We start from the raw sequence: 25,289 nt of genomic DNA, 5'->3' as shown, positions 1-25,289 counted from the left end.
GCTCGGGGTATAGAAGACCACCAGGGCCGCGATTTTCTCGCCGAACGGCTTCGTGATGCTGGTGAGCTGCTGCGTGATCACCCACACGCTAATACCCACGTGGCGCGCGCTGAACGCCAAGTTGACGAGCTGGTCAGAGCGCCTCTTTACGTCTTTCGAGGCCGCACAGTCGTCGAGTATGATTAGCGTATTAGTGCCTTCGAAGAGAGTGGAGACAAACCTCAGCAGTACGTCGATCTGACCCGCCTCAGGTGCGATGACAAACAGACGATTGTCGCCCTCGCCGAAGCCGTCGTATGTTTTGTTGTAGACAAAGGTAGGGCACACGAGTACGATGTAGTCAAACTTGCCCCGGAAAGGGCCGCGCAGTCGGTCCACAACGAATTGGGTCTTCCGGCATGACGTCGGGCCCACGATGAGAGCGTTAAATAGGACGTTTTTCGGGTCCATACCGCTCCGGCGTATGTGCTCAGTATTGTATGGACTCTAGCTTTCCGTTCATAAGGTTCATTTGGGCGTCGGTCACCACAAACACGTGACAGTTTACGCTACCCGAGCCGCCTGCCGTGCGTTTTATCTCGAGGTACACACCGTCGCGGGTATTGACCAATCGGAGACCACCCCCATGGATGGCGCTGTCGTCCGAAGGTCGATCCACAGAGCAAACTTGTTATCGCCATAGAACGACTCGGGGCCGATTGCCGGGGCCGCGGGCGCTCCGCTGTGTCCCCCCGGGGAGGGGCGGACGAACCGCCTTTTCGCCTCCCTCCAGAAATCCGTGGGGGCGCAGGCCCTGGCTGAAGACTTTGTTTGGCATGCCGTCGATTGTAACGCGAACGCTCTTTATGTCGGGGTACACGAACTTTTCAGAGTCGCGAGTCCCTGCCGTGTATGGCTCCACAAAGAGGAGCAGCAGACCACTCATAGACCTTCGCGGCAGGTTGACACTCTCGTTGATTATGCTGTCCGTCCCTTTGCTAATCACGAAGGTCTTGTGAAGGTTCACTTGCTCGTAGAAGAACGTTGTGCCGTTGTGGTAGGCGGCGGCTGCAGACCGGGCGAGGTTGTCGTCCCTCAGGCTTTCGTACTCCAGCTCTAGATTTTTGATGCCATAGGATAATTTGGTGGCATCGGTTTCGACTGCTACCTGGTCATCCGCTGCGAACGTGATCTCGAAGAGCAGCGCCTCGGAGAGCGCCCTTGGGTACAGCACGCCGTGGTCCGTCAGGAGAGAATGGTCTAGCGGGATGGTGTACCTCGTCCCGTGGGCGGCGCTTAGAGCGTTCTCCTTGGCGTTACTGGTCGCTTTATCGCCATCCTTGGAGCGAAGCTTGCGCATGTTTTCTGACTGTATGCCCTGCTCCAGGCGGTCCTCTCTCTCGACCTTGGACAGGTAAAGCTCCTCATACGTCTTGAAGACGTCGTAGCGGTTGGTGTCCTGGAGCGTTTCTCCTGCAAACGTGATTTTCAGGCGGCTCACGAGATTTCGGCCGACGTTGTTCACGACGGTATTATTCGCATGGCCTGTCACGAGGAGATCGAGACCGACCCTCAAGGAGCCAGGCACGAGCGTGACGCCTTCCGATAGCTTTGGGACCGCCACATATAGCGTCTCGCCTGGGGAGGCCGTCGTTGAACAGTTCTCTCGGCTTTCAACCCCAGAGGAATTCTGGGTGTTCGCTGGGGGTCGAGTTTATCGCTGACTGACATCGTATGTGTGTACACTCATGTACTATATACACATAAAGTACGAAGTCGCGTGGCTATGGTGCGGACTGTTAGACGTGTCTAACATAGCGTAGCACGAGTTATGCGCACGCATCATGGGTGACGTTGACGTTGACATTGACGATACCTTGCCGGGCGCGTCCGCCGATCGCGGGGCGGGGGACGACGAGACGACGCCCCTTATCCCGTTCGACCCCGACGATGGGAAGTCGATCCGAATGACGAGCACGTCATCGCGTATGCATGCTGCGCATAGCATGGCTACGCGAAGCACAACGCAAACCGCCGGAACGGCAAGCGCTGAAACCTCGTTCATCACAGAGAATGCAGCGACAGGACTCGGTCTCCAGTCCCTCAGGGAGGAATACCCAGACCTTAACGAGAATCTGCTACGGTTCCAGTCAGACCGGAGGGAAAAGACGCTAATACAGGTTCGCAAACCCAGAGGCGGGGGTTGGACTGAACCACAACAGCTGTTCAACGAGGATGGGAGCGTTCGACGGGGCGTTGCAAAGCTGAAAGGCTTCAAGCTGGCGATGGGGTCCGTGGCAGAGATAGACGCGGTCATCCAGGAGAACACAGAACGAGTCCAAGAGCTGCAAGGGGTGGTAGCCACAGACAGGGAGACCATCGACGACCCTAACACGTCAGAGAGTCGCCGCCAAGAGGCCCGTGAGCGCAACGAGGAGAGGCTGTCCGAGATTGACGAACTAGAACGCGAAAACCGAGAGCTCGAGAACCTGAAGCCGCTAAGAGAGCGCATCAAAGCCATCTTCAAAAAGTACGGCTTTACCGTCACCGCTATCGGGTTGGCCGTAGCGACGACGATCGCGGCCATTGTGACGTCGCTCGGCAAGTCGCTCTCCTCCGTGGCCAGAGGGGTCGGTAACGGGCTTAAGGCCATCGGGAAAAAGCTGGGCGAGCTTCTCCCCGGGCTAGTAGGCAGCATCGCGAACTTCGTGTTTAAGGCCGCAGGAGAAGCGGTGAAATTCCTTGACGAAAATGCGTGGCTGCTCATTCTAGCCGTAGCCGCGTTCTTGGTTCGTCGAATGCAAAGCAGTCATCGAAACAAGTAATACGCCGCGGCCACCGCGACCGCCGACAACCCCACCTTGAGGGCGGTGTGGTCACTTTTCTCGCCCGACAGGGTAGGGGCCGCGCCCTCCGCGTGCACTTTCGCAGGGGCGCTTTGCCGCCGGGACGGCACGTGGTCAGTCGCGTGTTGCACCCTAAGATTCCCACCGGCCATGTTATGAGCACCGACTGGCTTTGTCTCGGTGTTGATCGCATTTGCGCCGAGCTCCATGGAGTCCGTGGCTTTCTGCAGCTCATTGTTGTAGCCCACGACGCTTTGCGTGTTTATCACCAGATCGCTCGGCATCAGCCACACTCCTGGTGAGCCCGCAAGACTCAGTCTCACCTTGGCCTCCTGCACGGCTAACTGGTACCTTTGCACGCTTTGAGCGATGTCGTTTTCTATGATCGCGTCTTCGAGCAGCTCCGTGAACTCCGCCTACGCCTCCATGACCGGCCCACCGGCCCCTGCGATGGAGGAACGGACGTTTACCTGCGCGCCAAGCACTGTGTAGACGAACTCCTCGACCGAGCGGTCGAGTCTCCCTAGCCCTGCTTTTGTCAGCCCCTCGCCTTTGGGAGGCGCAAACCAGCTATATTGCACGCCCCCGTGGTCGTCGTTGCGTATGTAACCCACCTGCTTCCCACTATTGTACGTCCCACCTTCGTCGCTAAACAGATTGAGGTGGCTCGGGTACTCGTCCGCCGCCGTGTCGTAGCCGCGGATCACGTGCACGTTGCAATACCCCTCCCCCGGGTAGAACACAAACACGTCGCCTAGCCCGTGGTTCCGCACGCCTTTCTATCGGAAGTCCGGCTTACGCGGCAAACCGAACTCTATGCATAGACGATCGAAAGCGGCCTTCTTGTAGGGGTTACCTTTTTGCGTGAACGGGCTGTCGCCAGGCAGGGGGACGCCGAGCTCGTAGAGTATCCTCCGGGTGGTAAAGTAGACGTGAAACCTTAGAAACCCCCTGATGACAGAGGGGAGCGTGGCGAAAGTGGGGTCAGTTAGGGACACCCCACATCCGGCGGTTGCGCACCAGACCGCAAAGTTGAGTGGCTGTGGCCAGTACCCATAGGAAGGCTCCGATAGCCACCGGCGAGACTCCTTGGCGGACTTGTGCGTGACTAGTGTCTCTTTGAATACGTCTCGGACCCTAGTCGTGAATGATTTGTCCTCAGCGACGTGTATCTTCAGCTGCGTGAGTAGTGGGGTGATGTCTGAGGCCGTGCTCTCCACGGGGGTCGCGGGCACGGCGTAGAGCAGCTTTTGTGCGAGGGTCAGAGACCTAGGGAAACCTAGGGAAACCGGTTTTTTGACTTGTTCGGCTATAGCGTGTTTGACATGTTCGGCTTTAGAGGCTCCCGCCGCAACTGCCGCCTTCTTCGTCTCCTCCTCCTTCCTTCGGGGGACCTCGTTCAGCATCTGCCAGCCTTCCCAATCCATGCTCAGCCCTATTAAAAACGAAGGCGGGCTATGTTCAACACAATGGTGGTTCTACACGCTGAGTTCACCGGAGGTGAACTGACGCTCTTCTTCGAGCAGCCGATAAGGCGCCCACGCTTTGTGGCGCTCCGGCAGTGCTCGCTGTTTAACAGCTGGTATAATCTCGAGCGGGAGCAGCAGATAACGACTATAGCCTCCCTCCCGCCCATCGCTACTCTGCCAGCCGGGCACCACACGGCCGAGTCCATCGTGGAAACGATCAACCACGCTGAAAGCAAGATTCTGACCGCGAAGCCGGATCCCCTCACCGGGAAGATCGTGCTCGTGTCCACAGGCATTGTGTTCCTGAACGCCGAGCTTTGCGCACTATTTGGCCTAGAGGCTAAAGACGATCAGATGGGGGAGCGGGGCCTCGCACTGCCCTTGGGGGCACCCCCCCACTTAAGGTGACTTTGCCTAAAATAGAGGCCTTCTACATCTTCTGTGACATCGTAGACCGCTCGCAGTGCCTCGCCTTAGACGAGCCTTCAAACGTTCTCGCTTGCCTAGAAACCCGCGGGAGGCCGCATGAGAAAGTCGTCTATGGGCCCGACATCCCCATTTGCGTCGCAGCGTCTTCCTCTGAGTTTGTCTCGAGTATCCGAATATGGATCAGGGATGACCACGGTAGACGGGTGGACTTTAAGGGCAAGCCTGTTCGCCTCGTATTAGAGCTAACCTAGGCCCGACATAACAGGCATGGCGAACAGCGACGCAAACGCCTACCGCTCCGGCGAGCACCGGCGGTGACGCGCAAACGCACATGAGGCCTACCGCTAAGCCAATCATCGGCGGCGACGCGCAAAGTTTCCTACTCCAGAAAATATGTGACATTCAGGCAGGTCTAGACAATGAGATAACGCATTATCGACTGGTGCGGAAGAAGTATAAGCGCGCCTTTGCCGTTACCCATGCTGTGTCTTGGCGTCCGGCATCGCTGCTGGGGCGCTTTCCAGCGCCGGGCTGGGAGTCCCTTTGAGCGGGATAGGGGTTCTGATCGGCGCTCCGCTGGCAGGGGTCGCTGGGCTGATCGGTGTCGTAGCGGCGGGCGCGGGGGTGGTCTCTAGGGGTCTTACGAGCAAGGTGGCTAAACACGAAGACACGGTGGTTTTAGCGGATAGTAATTAAAACTCGATCAGCGAGCTGGCTTCTAAGGCTCTGCAAGACGGGTGTATCTCAGATGAAGAGTTTCGGCTAATACTTCAGGAACAAGAGAGATACAGCGCGCTCAAGGCCGCTATCAGAGCTCGACACGGCCTCGCACCGCGTGATAAAAAAAGCGGGAAAGGGCCCTCCCTGGTGGCACGCGAAAGGATGAAAAAGAGACTGCGAAAAATTCGCGAGGAGTTCGGGAGCGAGGTGTTCGAGTAGAACTCAGGTTTTTCCGGCGGCTTTGAATTTACAGCCGAAAAACGGTTATTCCGCGCTCCGTAGGTTGGCGGCCCTCCTCGTTTTCGCGGCCCCGTCGCTATTTGCCCCAAAAAGCCGTGTACGCGCAAGTCCTTGGGCTTGCACGCGCCCGGCCTACACCCTAATTATTCATGTATGCAGCCCTAATTAGTTATTCATGCACGCGAAACACCTGCAGCCCTAATTGATTATTCATGTACGCGAAATCTATTTTGCCTACATTAGCAGTCGCCAAAAGCTTATGTACGTGAAATCGATTCGGCCTACATTAGCAATCGCCGATTGTTTACGTACGTGAAACACCATACGCTTGATATTTAGAGACGGGGCTGGGAGTCCCGGAGGGGCGATTCGCGTCTCCCAGGCCTAAGACAGGAGACGGGGCTGGGAGGCCCGGAGGGGCGATCCACGCCTCCCACTAGTTTCTCTGAAACCCCCTAGTCCCCCCCCGCTAGCAGGGAAGGGGGGGACGGAGGAGGTAGAATATTTGAGATTTAATAATGTTTTGTTGTTGATATTTACTCGGGTGTCTACAAAACGAAGACCTAAAACCTGTGACCCCAAAAGCTACGACCCCAAAAGCAACGACCCCCAAAATTTTGCCGTTATTATTTAGCCTACCTTGTTTCCCAAAAGGGCTACACAGCGTGGAAGTTTCATGTGGAATCAGTGCTCCTTATGAGATAATAAGCTTATTCAATTTTTTTTTTTTGAAAAAGAGAACTACTTGTGTTTCCAGGAACTCAGAAACCGGAATGTCACCCGGTAAACATTTTCGGGTGTTTCTTCCAAAATCTTAATTGCCCGCTAACTTACGGGAAATCGCTTCATGTTCTAGTTGTGTCGAGTTGTAGAAAGTTTTCATCACAGAGAAAACCATTCTACTGCCCGGTAAAAAGTGGGCCAATCTCTGTCAAATGATTTGACATTTAGCTGTCACAGTGCGCCTAAAAATATAAACAGCTTTGCGAAATTATTAGTTTTTCTACAACATGAGACTTTATTTGTTCTTTGTCTTTTTTTCGAAAAATGTCGATGCCACAGCAATTGTTGGGGTGCAAGTTGTCTACAGACATCGACAAAACTAGGATTTCAATAACTATTTAGCCAATCTATTCATAAACTTTGGAAATTATAATTTACTTGTCGGGAACCCGTATCGGCGCGCTACGCAAAAGCTTTGTTTTGATAAACACTCTTCCTCGCCAGGGAGTTCGAAACCTTTTCTAAATTACCGGTAATTGTCGGGTCTGTTAGGTTACCGTGAGAGTTTTTGGGATAATTTTTCGGGCAAAGGAGCCTGTCTGAAAAATGTGTGCAGCTACAATTTTTAATTGGACAGATAAACGACGGTTAAAAATAGTTCATTGGCGTGCACATGAGGATACTTCCTCCGTGAAAACAACACAAAATTCGCTGAATTACCTCATTAGGATCACTGATTCCATATGAAACTTTCGCGCTGTATAGCCATTTGGGAAACAAGGTAGACTACATAATAACTGAAATTTTTGGGGGGTCGTAGCTTTAGGGGTCGAAGCTTTTGGGGTCACAGGTTTTAGGTATTAGGTTTTAGGTCTTCGTTTTGTAGACACCCATATTTATTCGATGTAAGCCTTATTTCAGGCTCGGGTTTTTTAATGTGAAGATAACAAAGTAAGCGATTCGAAGTGTCAAAGCATAAATATGTTCTCTTGCTAGCGTCTCGCTTATGATTAAGTAAACCTCATAAGCTCATGTTTTTTTAAAAACAAAAAATATTGTCTATTTCTGTATTCTAACCACCCTAGAGGATGTGGGGAAAGCTCTAGATCTCGGCAGACAAACTGATCTGATCATCATGGATTTTAGTAAAGCCTTTGATATTGTTCCCCACCAGCGGCTTATTTCCAAGCTCGATTTTTATGGAATTCGGGGTCTCCTAAAGACCTGGCTTACAACCTGGTTAACACATAGGGAACAATCCGTTCTTGTTGATGGAGTCTCATCTGCCCCTATAAGTGTGTCATCTGGTGTGCCCCAGGGGACCGTTCTCGGCCCACTGATGTTTTTACTCTACATAAATGACATCGGCAATGATTGTAAATCTTCTACCATAAGATTGTTTGCTGATGATACTCTTTTATACAGTGTCATCGAGGCAACTTCTGATGCACATCAGCTCCAGTCTGATCTTACCTCCATCGAGAAATGGGCAGAGAAATGGCTCATGTCCTTTAACCCAACAAAATGTTTTGTCATGAGAGTCACGAGAAATAGGGAACCTATAGTATTTAACTACACATTAATGAACCACATCCTTAAACCAGTCGAACACCATCCATACCTAGGCGTCGAGCTCTCGAACACACTTGACTGGAGCTGGCATATAAACAACAAAGTGTCCAAAGCCAACCAGACCTTAGGTTTTCTTAGGCGCAACCTAAGCAACTGCCCAGCGAACATTAAGGAAGCTGCTTATAAATCGCTCGTTCTTCCACACTTAGAGTATGCCAGCTCTGCCTGGGATCCATGGTTGAAGAAACACGTCAAACAGATTGAGAAGGTTCAAAGGAGGGCGGGTCGTTTTGTTAAAAATTGCTGGGATAGGACTCCTGGCACAGTCACAAACATCCTAAACGATTTGGAGTGGCCCCCTCTCTCTAAAAGGCGCCAGGATGCCAGGCTTACATTATTTTACAAGGCTGTTAAAAAAAATCAGCACTTAAGATACCAGACAATATTGATAGACGCACCCGCCAATTACGCAGCTCTCATCCAGATAAATTTATTGAGTTATGTCCAAGAACAGAAGCTTATAAGAACTCGTTTTTCTGTAGGACAATAAAAGAATGGAACAAGCTGTCCCGCCTTACCCTGGATTCCACTAGTGCAGATATTTTTAGAGAACGAATAAAATAAAATTAAATTAATAAAATTATATTAATACCAATAATGCTGTTTAAACGATTTTTATCTTTTTACTTTATTTCACCTTTTTTTATTCTGCCTTATTATTATTTTTATTCTGCCTTATTATTATTTGTATTATTATTTATTTATTATTATTATTATTATTATTATTATTATTATTATTATTATTATTATTATTATTATTATTATTATTATTATTATTATTATTATTTCTATTATTATTTTATTTTATGTTTTTTATTTTTTATTTATTTATTTATTTATTTATTTTTATTTTTTAATTTTTTAATTTTGTTTTTTATTTATTTTAGTTAATTAATTAATTAATGTATTTATTTATACAATTAATTTATATCCACAGTGATGGTAACCCCTTTGTGGATTAACAATGTAGATGTAGATGTAGATGTAGATTCTTTTAATGCTGCTTTGTTTTTAATTTTTAATATATTTATTTGAGAGAAGAGAAAGCCCGGGCTCTAACGATATACCGCATGCCATCACAAAACACTCACGGGCTCACCGATTTTGCAAAATCTGCGAACTCTCTTACCAGAAATAGACTTATGAATTCCATCATAAACCACATCGACATTTATCGCTAATTACTTGTACTCTTCCATATGGACCCCCTAGGAGCTACTGCGAACCTTGTGGACATCAATTCGCTTCCAAAATGGTCTACGACACCAGTTCCTAACTACGAACCCGGCTCCAATGAAAGCCAGAGCTCAAGTTTCCTATCGCCATTTCCTGTAGACGAAGAAATCAACGCAAAAGTTGTTCTTTGGTAAGGATTGACTATGATCTGTTACTGTCGGTCAGGATCTCAACCAATGACAGTTTGTAATGGCAATTAACATTGTGTCAGATTTTTTACTTTTTGAGTCTCTTGATTGCTCTTTGCACTGTGTTGTTATAAATGCACGTGACCCAATCGAAAGTAAGTTAATGCACAGCGGAAATAAGATTTTATGTCGTTACATTTAAAATACACTGGGTTGCGTGTGTCAGTTTGCAAAAAGAGAGAACAGTCTTACAATTTCATATGGTATCACGTCTTATAACCAAAATGGTGTTTGTCAATTTAAAGGCATTTGTTTTGGTGTTTATACTCCATTGAATAAGCTTAAGTATATAATAAACTTTTATATGCATGCAGATAAATGTCAACATTTAGGGCTGCTAGGAGCGTTTGGGGGATAGTTAGATAGGTTAGATAAGAAATCAACTCTTGTATTAACTGGAATTAAAATGTTTAATTATCTGCTGATACTGTATCAGAGATGTGAACCATGTGCTGTGCTCATAGCTTAAGAGAATGTTTACAATAAAGTAATGTTTAAGCCACGTTGTCACCAGTTCCAATCAAATACATAACAATCTCCGATGATTTTTAATGGAAAACTCGAAAAATATTTCAAAATTGTAAAAGCAGTGTGTAAAATAGCAAAGATTTAATAGATTCTTTGTCTCTTGTTAGTTGAGGTTTCGTCGGCTCCCCGGAAGTAAACACAATGCGGCTTTAGACAGTTTGTAAATACAGCTATCATGGTACACATGCCATAATTGGTTTATTTGCGGACCATACAGTCTACTCAGAACCATATATTTTTACCAATAAATTATGCCGTAAAAATAACCTATGTAAATATTATGCTTTAAATGGCTTGAATTTAAGCCTTAATATACTGAGAGTTTTTGTTGCATGCAGGAATGGGGATATTACCAAGCTGGCCGCTGATGCCATTGTGAACACAACCAATGAGTCCCTGAGTGACAGGGGAGCCCTGAGCGAGAGGGTGCATAGAGCTGCCGGGCCTGAACTAATGCAGGAATGCAGACAACAGCTACTGGGTGAGGTTCATTGATGAGAGGGTGGGGGAGTACAAAGAGTGGAGATAGCTACTAGGTGCAATGCATAGATGTAAAGGGGGGTACAACTAGTGCAGACAACAGCTACTGGGTGCGTGTATATATATGAGAGTGGGCGGTACAAAGAGTGAAAACAACAGCTTCTAGGTACAGTACATATATACTGTACAGTCGTTTGACAAAAGATTGTCTTTAACTGTCTTTGCAACTACGCACCAACAAGCCCACATGTAAGCATTGGTAAAAATCACCGAAGCACTTAGCTGTATATATTAGCCACTTTGTTGCACTGATAAGTTGAAAGTTAAAATTGTGCATGTGCAGTAGTATACAAAAAAAAATGAATTGAAAAAAAAAACTTTTTTAAAAGGCTGTCGCACTGGAGAGGCTAAAATATCTGAAGGATACAATCTCCCTGCAAGGTGAGTAGCTTTATTCTTCAATAAATTTACTTTTATTGGCAGGAATTTAATGGAACAGGTTAGCCTATGATTACTATTGAAATGTTACAGTATGCCATTCTTTTAAGTGAAACCCTCAATGACAAATAAAAAAACACAAGACAAATGAACTGGTATTCATAGATCTGACGCGCACACGAATCTCCAATCAGAAAGTAGCAAATAGAAGCCAGCGAAGTGCAACCCAAATGTCCCACAAAAGTCCCACAAATTATACAACAGGTCGGATGAGGTCTGTGAATCCTGCTCGGGTTTATCTAAAATATAGACGTTTATAGGGGTTTTCCTGTGCCGTGGGAAATAAAACACAGTAACCTAACACATGATGGAAACTTGTCTTGTTGTCGAAGCTTGGTGAAAATCTTGTAGAAAAGCATAGAAATAGATAACCACAAGTTTAGTTGTTGAATAGAAACGTCACGAATCCAGCTTGAAATACGAAAACTTGGATACGATAAGATAAAGCTGTGTTCTTTTCGGTAGGTACTATGTGTTTATGTGCTTTCTAAGCTATTTTTGTCAACTTGCAGTGATTTAAGTGCGGGGAAAAGTAGAAGAGAATGCCAAATTCACTGTTTACGCCTGACTTTTAACTACAAGTTTTATTGGCAAACGTCAAGATTTATAGCAAAAATACAAACGACAGTCTCATTCTTATATGAAATTAAAGTGACCTAGGATAATATCAAACACAAGTTCAATGGTAGGACTTACACTGTTCTTGTATGTGGTTTGTTTGCTTTTTATTATTTTCTTCGTAGAAATTGTACGTGTTTTTCTGCAATTTGAGTCCTAACTCGACACTAAAAGTGGCCGGTCAAAGAAAACAGGACTAGCACTTTCTACGCTGACCTAATAATGCTTATTTGCTTGTCCAAATTCGCAAAAAATATCTCAAACCAATCTTTTTTGGCGTCGATTGCCGACTTTTTGTGGGACATTTGTGGGACCATGTGGCTGTTATTGCATCATCTCTTTCCTGATTGGCTATTCGTACGGGCGTGATTGACATGTCGGATGAATTGGATTAGCATCTAAAAGCAAATCAGTTTCTTCGGGGGTGTTAAATCCTTGCTATCTCTGCAGAAAGTTAATCTTTTTTCTCCTTGATAAGAACACTAAGTCCAAGGGTTTTGTCTCTCGACACACCTCATTTACCTGTATTGGGGGATGTACAAGAACCACTGGGCCATCATTTATGTACCATCTTCAGTGACAGTGTTTACACCACAGTAGCACTCGTGATTGTAAGCTGTGTGGAGTAGTTTCTATCTATACAGGCCTGTACCCAGGATTTTTCTTTGGGAGGTGCAAAATCCGAGAAAGTGGACCTAATTTTTTCGAGGGGGGGGGGGGGGGAAGGAGGGAGTTCTCTGATAAAATTTTGACCACCCCTGAAAAAACAATAAAGGTTTTTTTAAGCCTTTGGATACCTCCACTGGACGTTTATTGTCGGGTTTGGCTACACACCAGAGCGATCTAGCTATAGTGTCTATTTAGAACCAAAAGTGGACCTTAGGCGGTTGTGGGGGGTGCGTTCCCACCACCTGCACCCCCCTGGGTACTGGCCTGCTATACACCTATTTCAATAAAGTTTGACAATAAGAGAATGGAAAATGGAACAAAGTTTGGCAAATAATAATGTTTTCTTGTATTAAAAATTCGTTCATTCATTACAAAGGCCTGGCTACAAACTTAATTTAGCCTCACTGAATGTCATTAACAGATACAAGACTTGTTTTCCCTAACTAGTGGTGTTTGGCATTCATCGTTTTCCATTTTCTTCTAGTCGAGCTTAATTGAAATAGCCAGGTGTATACTAACAGGGATAATTCAGTTGTATTGGAAGTGCTTAGAGACACTAATAAACATTTACTTTTTATTTTGTCAAGTTGTGCTAATACATTAGCATTAATTTTTATTCCAGATATGTTATCCATACTGTTGGTCCTCGTTATAACACTAAATACAAGACGGCAGCAGAGAGTGCTCTCTTCTCATGCTACAGAAATACCATGCGGCTCGTCAGGTAAGCTGCACTGTGGACGATCTGTTTATTTAGATTTACAGGCTCCAGGGGCCAGGTTACTAGAAGGCAGGTTAGCACTAACCCAGGGATAGATATGGACATCTTGACATTTGATTGAATAAAAAGGACATTCATCCCCATGTTAGTGTTAACCTGTTTTCTAGGAACCTCTGTTCTATCAAGTTAGTATGTTGCAAAAATTGAGCTGTTACCTGATTCTAACTACTCCATGGCACACAAACCGATGCGGCCATGACTCACTAATGAAACTGTACCTACCAAGCACACCAGCTCAGAAGCTTATTTTCTATTAAGAATCACAAACATAACGAGCCTTCGATCGAGATATACAATAAATGCCTTCTGTAATGATGTACATCTATATAGATTTACTAATTCTTCATTGCTTTGACTGCAGGGAAAATAAAATATCTACCATTGGTGTGTGTGTTGTCAACACTACAAAACGAGGCTACCCTCCGGAGGATGGGGCTCACATTGCGCTGAGTAAGTCCATACACGTATATGTACAGTAAGTCCACAGAATGGTGGCTGTACTATATATATAATAAAGGCTTTTTGGGGTTGTGGCAGATTGGGGTTGTGGCAGATTGGGGTTGTGGCAGATTGGGGTTGTGGCAGATTGGGGTTGTGGCAAATTGGGGTTGTGGCATATTGGGGTTGTGGCAAATTGGGGTTGTGGCATATTGGGTTTGTGGCAAATTGGGGTTGTGGCAGATTGGGGTTGTGACATATTGGGGTTGTGGCATATTGGGGTTGTGGCATATTGGGGTTGTGGTAGATTGGGGCTGTGGCAAATTGGGGTTGTGGTAGATTGGGGTTGTGGCATATTGGGGTTGTGGCGGATTGGGGTTGTGGCGGATTGGGGTTGTGGCGGATTGGGGTTGTGGCATATTGGGGTTGTGGCATATTGGGGTTGTGGCGGATTGGGGTTGTGGCAGATTGGGGCTGTGGCAGATTGGGGCTGTGGCAGATTGGGGTTGTGGCGGATTGGGGTTGTGGCATATTGGGGTTGTGGCAAATTGGGGTTGTGGTAGATTGGGGTTGTGGCATATTGGGGTTGTGGCGGATTGGGGTTGTGGCAGATTGGGGTTGTGGCAGATTGGGGTTGTGGCAGATTGGGGTTGTGGCATATTGGGGTTGTGGCAGGTTGGGGTTGTGGTAGATTGGGGTTGTGGCATATTGGGGTTGTGGCAAATTGGGGTTGTGGCAGATTGGGGTTGTGGCGGATTGGGGTTGTGGCATATTGGGGTTGTGGCAGATTGGGGTTGTGGCAGATTGGGGTTTTGGCGGATTGGGGTTTTGGCGGATTGGGGTTGTGGCAGATTGGGGTTGTGGCGGATTGGGGTTGTGGCGGATTGGGGTTGTGACAGATTGGGGTTGTGACAGATTGGGGTTGTGACAGATTGGGGTTGTGGCAGATTGGGGTTGTGACAGATTGGGGTTGTGGCGGATTGGGGCTGTGGCAGATTGGGGTTGTGGCAGATTGGGGTTGTGGCGGATTGGGGTTGTGGCAGATTGGGGCTGTGGCAGATTGGGGTTGTGGTAGATTGGGGTTGTGGCATATTGGGGTTGTGGCAAATTGGGGTTGTGGCGGATTGGGGTTGTGGCGGATTGGGGTTGTGGCAGATTGGGGTTGTGGCAGATTGGGGTTGTGGCAGATTGGGGTTGTGGCAGATTGGGGTTGTGGCAGGTTGGGGTTGTGGCAGATTGGGGTTGTGGCAGATTGGGGTTGTGGCGGATTGGGGTTGTGGCAGATTGGGGTTGTGGCGGATTGGGGTTGTGGCAGATTGGGGTTGTGGCAGATTGGGGTTGTGGCGGATTGGGGTTGTGGCATATTGGGGTTGTGGCAAATTGGGGTTGTGGTAGATTGGGGTTGTGGCAAATTGGGGTTGTGGCAGATTGGGGTTGTGGCATATTGGGGTTGTGGCAGATTGGGGTTGTGGCAGATTGGGGTTGTGGCAGATTGGGGTTGTGGCAGATTGGGGCTGTGGCAGATTGGGGTTGTGGTAGATTGGGGTTGTGGCATATTGGGGTTGTGGCAAATTGGAGTTGTGGCGGATTGGGGTTGTGGCGGATTGGGGTTGTGGCGGATTGGGGTTGTGGCGGATTGGGGTTGTGGCGGATTGGGGTTGTGGCGGATTGGGGTTGTGGCGGATTGGGGTTGTGGCGGATTGGGGTTGTGGCGGATTGGGGTTGTGGCGGATTGGGGTTGTGGCGGATTGGGGTTGTGGCGGATTGGGGTTGTGGCGGATTGGGGCTGTGGCGGATTGGGGCTGTGGCCGATTGGGGCTGTGGCCGATTGGGGCTGTGGCGGATTGGGGCTGTGGCGGATTGGGGCTGTGGCGGATTGGGGCTGTGGCGGATTGGGGCTGTGGCAGATTGGGGTTGTCCAGAGAGAAGGTCTGCACCACCCCACAGCTATTGTAATCATTAAGACTTTGAAATAATCAAATTCAAAATTCAATTTTTTTTCCAGGGACTGTACGTAGATTCCTGGAAAAGTACGGGTCTGCGGTTGATACTGTGGCGTTCGTAGTGGAAGGTGCAGAGGCAGTAGTATATGCAAAGGTTATGCCGATCTACTTCCCTCGGGACAAGTTCGAGGAAGCACATGCATTAACGCTGATGCCAGATGACATCGGTATGTCCAGGAAGTCTTACTTGTTACAGGAATTTTGTTACTATATTGTCGAGTTACTTTGATACCTTTACCAGAAGCTGTACAAATATCCACCGTTTTAATTTTTTAAAAGGATGTTCTCTCTCATATTTAATTGCATGTCCATCGCCGTTTTCGCCAGCCTTATGATTAGATCCAGATTTCGATCTAGTGTTTGGTTGGGGGAACCGACTATCAGCCCCATCTCTCACATCAAACATCTCCGAGAACAAGTTCATCTGTGCTTATGTAGCTGTCAACCCAACTTGGAAATCTTGTGAAATCGGGTAAAATTTACCCAAGAGAGCCAATTAGGCTTGTGACGAGGTCCAAAATCTTGTGACACCCGCCCAATGCGGCTGAGTTGACAGCTATATCTGTGAATACAGTATAAACTCACATCGGCGACTTTGAATCCCTCATCTTCTCAAATAAGGACGTAAAGCCATCTCCCAAAACACACTTCATTCACCGGAATAACAGAACCTCCGGGGTCGCGGGGCCATCGGGACCATATGGAGTGACGAGTGCTTACAAACCAACATTCATGTGTCCTAACCGCCTGGAACATCTCTAATGACCTTTTGTTAGATGCTTTGAAGCACACTATGCCTATACACTCCTTTTTTAAACATATATAATAACTTCTAATTTTCCGTTTAATAATGGCCATAATGGTCCGGTTTTTTTTGGACATTTTAGGGGATATGTTCTTAACGATGTTCTTAAATTTTATTGTATATAAAGAATATAATACCCAATGAATTATTAGGAAGAGAATTACACTAATGATCAATAGCAATAATAAGGTTGTTACTATGAGCACAATTTGATTCTGCATTTTAGAACGCATCATCTGCTATCTCAGCCTCGGCATGTTCTTAGCATGTTCTTAAAATTTCATGAAATTCCAGGCTGGGCGTTTTTATTAAAAAAAAGTGTATACATACTATATAAGATGCTTGCGTTATATATGATACTTGCGTTATGGAAATACAACCCATTTTTAAGGAAATGAAGAGGGCGAGCCTATCATCCCTGAGCGACAGATCAGAATCGTGCCCAAGCCACCGTCACTGCAACACGGCGAGGATGTCGAAGAGGCAGAAGAGGCCGAGGGGCATCTAGATATGACCGAACTGCATGTTGGGAAGCACGCGTTCGCCGTCATGGCAGGCGACCATGACCAGATGACCAAGCAACGGGCGCATCGCTCAGACGACGGGATGAAGGTCGTAGAGCAACAGAGGGTGTGAGTATAGTAAAAACCGTGTATAAGTACAAGTTAGTGTCATCAACGGGCGCATCGCTCAGATGATGAGATGAGTGTGGTAGAGCAACGAAGGGGTGAGTATAGTAAAAACCGTCTATAAGTACAAGTTAGGGGCATCAACGGGCGCATCGCTCAGATGATGACATGAGTGTGGTAAAGCAACAGAGGGTGTGGGTTCCGATCTCGCGTTTTTCCCGGTTACTTTGTAAATAACGGTTCTGAGGCACTTATTCAAATCCGGCGCTCCATTCTGTCCGATGATAGTAAGAAACCCACGGCTGTAAGGCTCTAGTCCAGCCTAGTCCCTAGTGTTCTGCCTTTTCCGGGATTCCTGTGTTTAACCGTTTGGGAAGGGGTTGGGGCGAGCCTTTGTATTTTAAGGGATATGAATTGTTTGCTCCACCTTCCCCCCTCCCCTCCTTTTAGCACCGATAATCTTTAGTGCCCTCTCGAAGCCCAAGTGTTGCACAAATACTATATCTCTATCTGGAACTCATGGAATAAAGTATTAGTGTTGAACTCATGGAATACAGTATTAGTGTTGAACCAATTATTTTTAACAGGTATCAAAGATGGCTTCGCAGAGCTCGCACAGAAAATTTCGCAGACTTTTCTAGACAGAAAATTTTATACCAATCAGGTCTGTCACCTTATCTTAATATGTTTCTTACATATATACCATACACACCTAGTTTAAAAACAACGTCAGTTCAAACGGCGATTGGCAAATAGCCGTTTCAAGACCGAGGAGTGCTTATAAATAAAATCCACGATGCCTGCCAGGGCTTGCATGTTCTCGTGCATTCGGTTAAAATACAATGAGACGCATGGTGCCCTTTGGATGTGAAACTACAATTTGCCCATCGCTTTTCGCTGTCTGCACTGACGTTTTTAGAAACACGTGCATATTAGATTCCTCTCGCTCACCTTGGGCCTCTCTACTCCTGAAAAGGACTGTGTCATGGATTTTCCGTGGGCCAGCTATGCATCCTTCTCCAGCAGTGCACACGTCTCTTTTAATTTTAGAACATGCTGCTCGGTGTTTTCCTCCCCACTTTCTCCTTCCGTTTCCAAAAATGTTGATTCTCACTGACTCCATGCCGAATTCCGTCCCCTCCTTTCCAATGCCCCGATAAGTCTTATAATAATAGTAATTCATATTAACTATAAATGTTTCTTATAAAAAAATAATCATGGTATCACTTTTAATGGTATATATACACTTCACTCACACCTCTGCTCTGCCCAGGTGTGGATTTTTTAGGTAGGCCAGTTGTTGTATTTGTAGCAAGACATTTTACAGCACAGAATACAGACCTTGGAAAGGTTAGTGTTTTTGTCAATGTTTTCCAAGTAAATCAATCTATGAATTCAATTAAAACTGTGCCATTATTCCCCCCTCGTTGACCCTTTTCCACGGGCGAAATCATTCCGATACACTAGCAAAACCGCCAGTTACACAGATCCGTAGCGAGAATGAAACATGAACGATTGAATAAATACGTCATTGCATAGCTCCCCTTTTAAGACCATTTGTTCAATATATTGGAATATAAAACATTGATGTAGGCCATACATTTTTTTGCTGTTACTTAAATTTAAAATGAGGAACTGGCTTTATCTTTCCTTTCCATTATTCGTCCACAGGCTGTAGCAAATTTTGTTGGCTTTATCATTCTTTTCTACTTTCTGTCCACAGGCCCCAGCAACTTTTTTCATTGTGAACATAGCTCTATCTATCCTTTCTATTATCCATCCACAGGCCGTAGCATATTTTATCAGTGTTCTGGATAGAATAGTCAACAGGGATTATGTCGTTGTCTACTTCCATACACACAGCACCGAAGAGAACCAGCCACCCATGTCCTTCCTCAAGGAGCTGTATCATATAGTCGACAACAAGTGAGTACACTCGAGGAACTTTATCAAATAGTCGACAAAAAGTGAGTACACTCAAGGATTTTTACCATATAGTTGACAACGAGTGAGTACACTCAAGGCCAAAATATGATGGATGTTTAGTAAACTCCTTGTATTTTAACCCCTATAAGTGCACGTCGCTTTAACTTACTTGTTTTACCCGCAGATACCGGCGAAACCTCAAGGCGTTCTACATTGTACACCCTACGGTCTGGGCACGAATAGTCACGTGGTTTTTCACAACCTTTACCGCATCTTCCGTCAAAGAAAAGGTCCATTTCCTGTCAGGCGTTCAATACCTTTATGACTGGATTAACCCGGACCAACTAGACATACCAGCATACGTCCTTGAATATGATATGAAGGTAATGTGGTATGACTGGGTTAACCCAGACCAACTGGACTTACCAACATACGCCCTGGAAAATATATGAAGGTAATGTGGTAAATGATTGGATTAACCTGGAACGACTAGACATGTCGTCATAAGTCCTGTGATATGAAGGTAATGTGGTATAACTGGATTAAACCGAATTAACTAGACATACCATCATACTTACGGGAATGCTGTATGAAGGTAATGTGGTATAAAGGTAATGCGGTATGAAGGTAATGTGGTATAAAGGTAATGTGGTATGAAGGTAATGCGGTATAAAGGTAATGCGGTATGAAGGGAATGAGGTATGAGGTTAATGCGGTATGAGGGTAACGTGGTATGAAGGTAATGCGGTATGAAGGTAATGTGGTATGAAGGTAGTGTGGTATGAAGGTAATGAAGTATGAAAGTAATGCGGTATGAAGGGAATGAGGTATAAAGGTAATGTGGTATGAAGGTAATGAGGTATAAAGGTAATGCGGTATGAGGGTAATGCGGTATGAGGGTAATGTGGTATGAAGGTAATGCGGTATGAAGGTAATGTGGCATGAAGGTAATGAAGCAAGAAGGTAATGCGGTATAAAGGTAATGTGGTATGAGGGTAATGTGGTATGAGGGTAATGCGGTATGAAGGTAATGCGGTATGAAGGTAATGTTGTATGAAGGTAATCCGATATGAAGGGAATGAGGTATAAAGGTAATGTGGTATAAAGGTAATGCGGTATGAAGGTAATGCGGTATGAAGGTAATGAGGTATGAAGGTGATGTGGTATGAAGGTAATGAGGTATAAAGGTAATGAGATATGAAGGCTTGAAATATATAATATCCAGATCAACTAGAAACTTATGAGATGAACATAACTAACAGACATGTGTTTATCTGACAGAGCTTTTTTATAACGCTTGTTGCTTATTTTGCTCACGTGTGCCATGGTAATCGTAGCCTCAATGGTTGAAATGTCAGCCCACACCATCTCCGCTTCTTTTTTCAAGTTCTGATTTAGTTTGACCAATTCTAACAATTTTTTTTATTTATTTTGCAGGAAAACGGGACGAACTACCACACCCCAGCTTCAACCTACAGAACTGGGGGTTTATAATGAATTGATGTCCTACCAAGAAATCTTACAAATCAATACAAAGACATGCAGCGCCAGGCCAGCCGCATGGGCCTTTCATTGATAAACACAAAACCTTTTCAATATGCCCTGAACAATGTTAGTAATTCCTATTCAAGGATTATCTTAGAGAAAGGATAATTGGGAGTCAGATTCCTTTTAAATTTCGTAGAGGGAGGATGTCAAATGTTACGGACCATTTCTCCATTCTGTATTGCAGATTTTTCCTTCGTACTATGATACTTCAATGTTATATACTGCGTTCACTCTGACTGTGCTTTTATCGAATTTGACAAATGTAAGTAAGGATAGTGATAAACAGCTCTGATAAGCGAGCATTCAATTTAATATTTATCACATGATTACTTAATGTTCCTGACTGAGTTAGAGTGAACACATGTGACATATATAGATTTAGGCACTGCCTAAAAGCAGAGCCAGCATGCAATCAATTTAAGCCATATTAAAATACCTATATATGTATGTATGTATATATGTCATGTGTGAGTGAAGCCGTTTATAGAAAACTGCTTGATGCACTTTTTATGGGATAATGTATGAACGAACTAGCTGAATTAATAGTCGGACTAGTATAATAAAAATCAACATCCCATCATGGCTTTAACTGTTTGAGTGCTAGAAATATATCAACACAAGAGTTTTTCATAGCTCCAACGAAGTTTATAAAATTGACGTCTTACCTTCTTTTTCCAAACCCATCCTTTGTCCTTCTACCCATCGTTTGTGCGTCTTTATATTATAGCGGTTTTAGTTTATATTTGGTCCTTATTGCAAATGGACCAAATGGGTTTTCTAGTAAAAAAAATAGTTTCAATTTGAACTAATTAACTGCACAGGGTTTTGTGAGCAATCTACTTTTCAAATAGCTGATATGAATACATCTTAATACTTAGGAATCTGAGATGATATTTGCAAAAAACAACAGTAACGTACTATTTGACCTTTCATGCAATTATTTCAAAGATAATTTAGCACTGCACATGTAAGTGATGTGAAATGAAAATATAGCTTCCCTTTTTTTAACAAACTGCATCTTTTTGTAATGCCACACCGAGCCCTATTTTATGTTTTAACACAAAAATACCAGGTGTACATACCCTTGAAACCATGATCTTAAAGTCTTAAAGTTTATAACCTTTTATAGCTTTCGCTAACGCAAAGGGGGGATGGTGTACCCTGGCTAGAGGCGGCGCATATAGCCAGGGGCCTGCTTGGATCTTAACGCAGGCAAGGCGGCGGCCTGAAAGAGCTGTAAGGATGGCAGGGCCGCAATGTCGCCAGATACCAAGTTCCAAGTTCTTATTGTTCTTGGTATGAAGGACATGCCAAACGCATTTACGTTTGCTTGCAACTGTCTATAGCTTATATCTGTCCTTCTGGATGTTCTTGTGTTCTCTTGGATGCTTGTCGGGAATGGGATTTTGACTATGTTGTTTTTGATCTTAAAAAACATTGATAGTTGCAGCATGAGGCGTCTTGTTTCCAGAGTGTCCCAACCTAGAGACTCAACCATTTCTGTAGTGCTGGCTTTATAATTGTAGTTGGAAGTTACAAATCGCGCGGCGCTTTTTTGTACCTGCTCGAGGAGGGAAACATCCTTGGTGGTGTACGGATTCCACACAGCGGCGGCATATTCAAGTTTAGGCCTGACTAATGTCATATAGGCACGTTCTTTAACCTCTCTTGAGCATGGTTTAAGGGTTCTCCTGATTATACCTAGTGTACTGCTAGCACTGCTTGCGATCTTAGAGCAGTGGCTCCCCCATCGTAGGTCGCGAGAACAGCGCACGCCCAGATAATCATGGGAGTCAACAGAAGATAGTATTTGAGAGTTAATCTCATATTCATGCAGGCTTGGGTTGCGTTTGTTAGTGACGGATAACAGATGGCATTTGGAGACGTTAAAGGCCATCTGCCAGGTATCAGACCAATCAGAGAGATTGTCGAGGTCATGTTGAAGGACTTGATGATCATCGACCGAGTCAACCTGGCGATAGACAATGGCATCTTCCGCGAATAACCGCATCTGTGAATCTAGAGAATCAGCAATATCATTGATAAATAGGAGGAAGAGTGTTGGCCCGAGGACGGTGCCCGAGGTGGCCCGAGGACGGTGCTTCAATATGGGGGTCTAGAAGGTCCATGGACCTCCTCATCGAGGGTCAGTGTTTTGTACGATCCACCCAAGACAAAGTGTCAATTCAAAGAGTATTCGCCAAAAAAAAAAACAGTAAAGAAGGTCGATAAAACTGTTTATCCAATAAAAATAAAAAAATTCTAGTAGTAGTGCAATGTGAAAGGAAGAAAGGGAATTTGGGCAGTGATGGCAAGTATGGAGCACATTCACTGGCAAAAACGATATGCTAATGTATAGAAACGCGTTGTGTGCTGATATGGTTTTAAATGTTAAAGAGAATAAAACGGCTTCATTCACACATTACATATATAGATACATATAAACGTATTATAATATGCCTCCGCTTTTAGGCAGTGCCTAAATCTATATATTAAAAGTGTTAAGATGTGTCGAATTTCTTTCTTGGCTTTAGCCACGACGAAAGAAATGCAAAAACTTTATCAATTCACGGTGTCGGCCGCGAGTTAGAATAGCAAAACGCGGAAAAAATTTGACGCAGGGTTCCAGTGAGTGTAAATACAAAAACACTAAAAACTAAATAATTGTAAGTTTTGATGCAACTTTCGGGGTTTTATTAGAATGTAGCATTCTCGGATAGTGCTAAAATATATCCTTGTATAATTATTTCACTGAGATGGCGTTTTGCTAAGTTATTGCAAATTGTGCTGGCTCCACAGGCAGGCGGGCGACACCACAGGGTACCCGCGCAATGACCAAAAAAACTGAGTCGCATAGTTATATACAATTTCTCTATACCTATGGAGCTCCGCGCGCGGCCTGCGGCCGCGATAGCTCCGCTATAACCTCTTCGTTGTTCTGATCTTGAAATTCGTGAGGTGCAGGCTTGAGTACTGGGATCCTCCACGTTTGAGATTAAGAAGGCATTTGTCTGCCAAGTCCGGGTCAGTGCGTAGTTAATTTAAAGCTTCGATTTAATTGGTCAAAAGAACAAGAAAGAACAAAAAGACAAAAGAAATCCATTCTAGAATATTCCAAATTATTGCCTAGTCCCTGACGGTTGTTTTGGGTTTCCTGTGGTTGGTGATTGTTTCCCAGACCATAACACCTCACGGCATCCCTACCAAGCTCTTCACAGTACCCTCCCCATTACAAGTCTATTCGAGATAACCTAAACAGTTCCCTTCCCTTAACAAGTCCATTCGAGATAACCTACACAGTACCCTTCCCTTGAAAAGTCCAGTCGAGATAACCTTCACAGTACCCTTCCCTTGAAAAGTCCAGTCGAGAAAACCTTCACAGTACCCTTTCCTTTAAAAGTCCAGTCGAGATAGCCTACACAGTACCCTCCCCTTTACAAGTCCAGTCAACATAATCTTCACAGTACCCTTTCCTTTAAAAGTCCAGTCAAGATAACCTTCACAGTACCCTTCCCTTTAAAAGTCCAGCCGAGATAACCTTCACAGTACCCTTTCCTTTAAAAGTCCAGTCGAGATAGCCTTCACAGTACCCTTCCCTCCATCCTCCTGAGTCGAGTTGCGGGAATTAATCACTGCAAATAGTATAGTTCAATAGATCTTGTATATCGAAACAAAAATGTTAAAATTGATTAAAGTCCATATAACCTTTCAGAGTCGATAGACGTTGTCAATTCTTTATATTTTCATCTTCCAAATGGTATGTGGTTCTTATGAACCCTATAAAAGACGCGTTCGCGCGAATAACTCAAATCTGTAATATTGAGGTATTTTGGTCAACCTTCGGCAAAAAGGCCGTGAACTGAAAGGCCCGGGTCCAGCCATTTGCGACGTAGATCGAGATGTCAACCATGAGAAAACATATGCGCGCGCTAAACCGGTTCCCGTCTTCATGTCTTCTTAGTTATTGCTGAAGAACGTTGTGTGGTTACAACTTTTAACGCCATCTTTATATCTCAACCTGGTAGTCAAAGGATTATTAACTTCAGGAAACAAATCTGCAAAATTTAGCAGATATTTTAAGTCTTTGAATTGTTTTTGCATTGTTCGAGCGCGCCGCATTCGCAATCAAGAATGGCGACATTCTCACGAGCGAGCGCTGTTTTTGAAGCCTACAAAAAAACGATATTTTCTTTTTTCGCATACAATTCTCGACTTTAAATTATTCTTCGCTTTATTGTGGGTAGCATTGCAATAGAAAACAATTCGCCAATATTCTGTGGTATTGCCGTCTCTGAATTTTAACAGATTTAAGGAAAATACGTTGTTTCAGATTTTCCCGCCAAAACTTGGAATTATTCACTCGATTCAATCTCCTTTCGCGCGGCCTGGAAAATTTTAATCAAATTCAATTCGCTTTTCAGAATTTGAAAGTTTATCTATGCTTTGTTTTGGCTAGATTGATATAAGTGAAAGGTTTTAAGAACTTTAATGATTTTCGGGGTTCGATTAGCAGGAACCATGGAGTTTGAGTTCTTTTCTTTTTTTTTGGTGGGGGGAGGGGAGGAATTCTTTTAAAAGTCTAGTACGGTGGCTAAAAGTGCCATGATCGGGCCTAGAATACAGACAACTGTGTACTTGCGGATACCTTTCAGAACCTAAGTAATATCCTTTAAATGGTGTCCGTAAGTGGAGCTTAAGAGGGAGCACAGAGCTCACTGCATTGCTTTTTGTTATGTTTAAGGATTTGATCAGTAGAAATATATTTTTATACACTGTAGGAGTTATGTTGCTTGTTCCTAAAAAAGGGTGGTATTTGTTCAATAAGCGCTTCGTTTGAATTCTCATAAAAAAATCCTGTGTAACTTGACATGATGAATTAGTTAAGACGATTTAAGAACAACAAC

General features: G+C 45.0%; 1 protein-coding gene across 1 annotated transcript; it reads left to right on the top strand.

The window, feature by feature from the left end:
- The first annotated feature begins 9,125 nt into the window (after positions 1 to 9,125).
- Positions 9,126 to 20,962, top strand: LOC5501034 (protein GDAP2 homolog). The gene is made up of 12 exons (XM_001622344.3): positions 9,126 to 9,404; positions 10,329 to 10,471; positions 10,860 to 10,911; positions 12,878 to 12,979; positions 13,398 to 13,486; positions 15,480 to 15,644; positions 16,674 to 16,914; positions 17,499 to 17,575; positions 18,185 to 18,261; positions 18,698 to 18,837; positions 19,022 to 19,220; positions 20,275 to 20,962. The coding sequence occupies exons 1-12, from the start codon at positions 9,238 to 9,240 to the stop codon at positions 20,329 to 20,331; spliced, it is 1,509 nt and encodes a 502-aa protein (XP_001622394.2). The 5' UTR covers positions 9,126 to 9,237; the 3' UTR covers positions 20,332 to 20,962.
- Positions 20,963 to 25,289: the final 4,327 nt, after the last annotated feature.

Source organism: Nematostella vectensis, chromosome 14 (genome assembly GCF_932526225.1).
Source record: "Nematostella vectensis chromosome 14, jaNemVect1.1, whole genome shotgun sequence".
NCBI classification, from domain to species: Eukaryota; Metazoa; Cnidaria; class Anthozoa; order Actiniaria; family Edwardsiidae; genus Nematostella; species Nematostella vectensis.
Note: the sequence above shows the minus strand (reverse complement) of the source record. Positions and strands in the feature narration are given on the sequence as shown.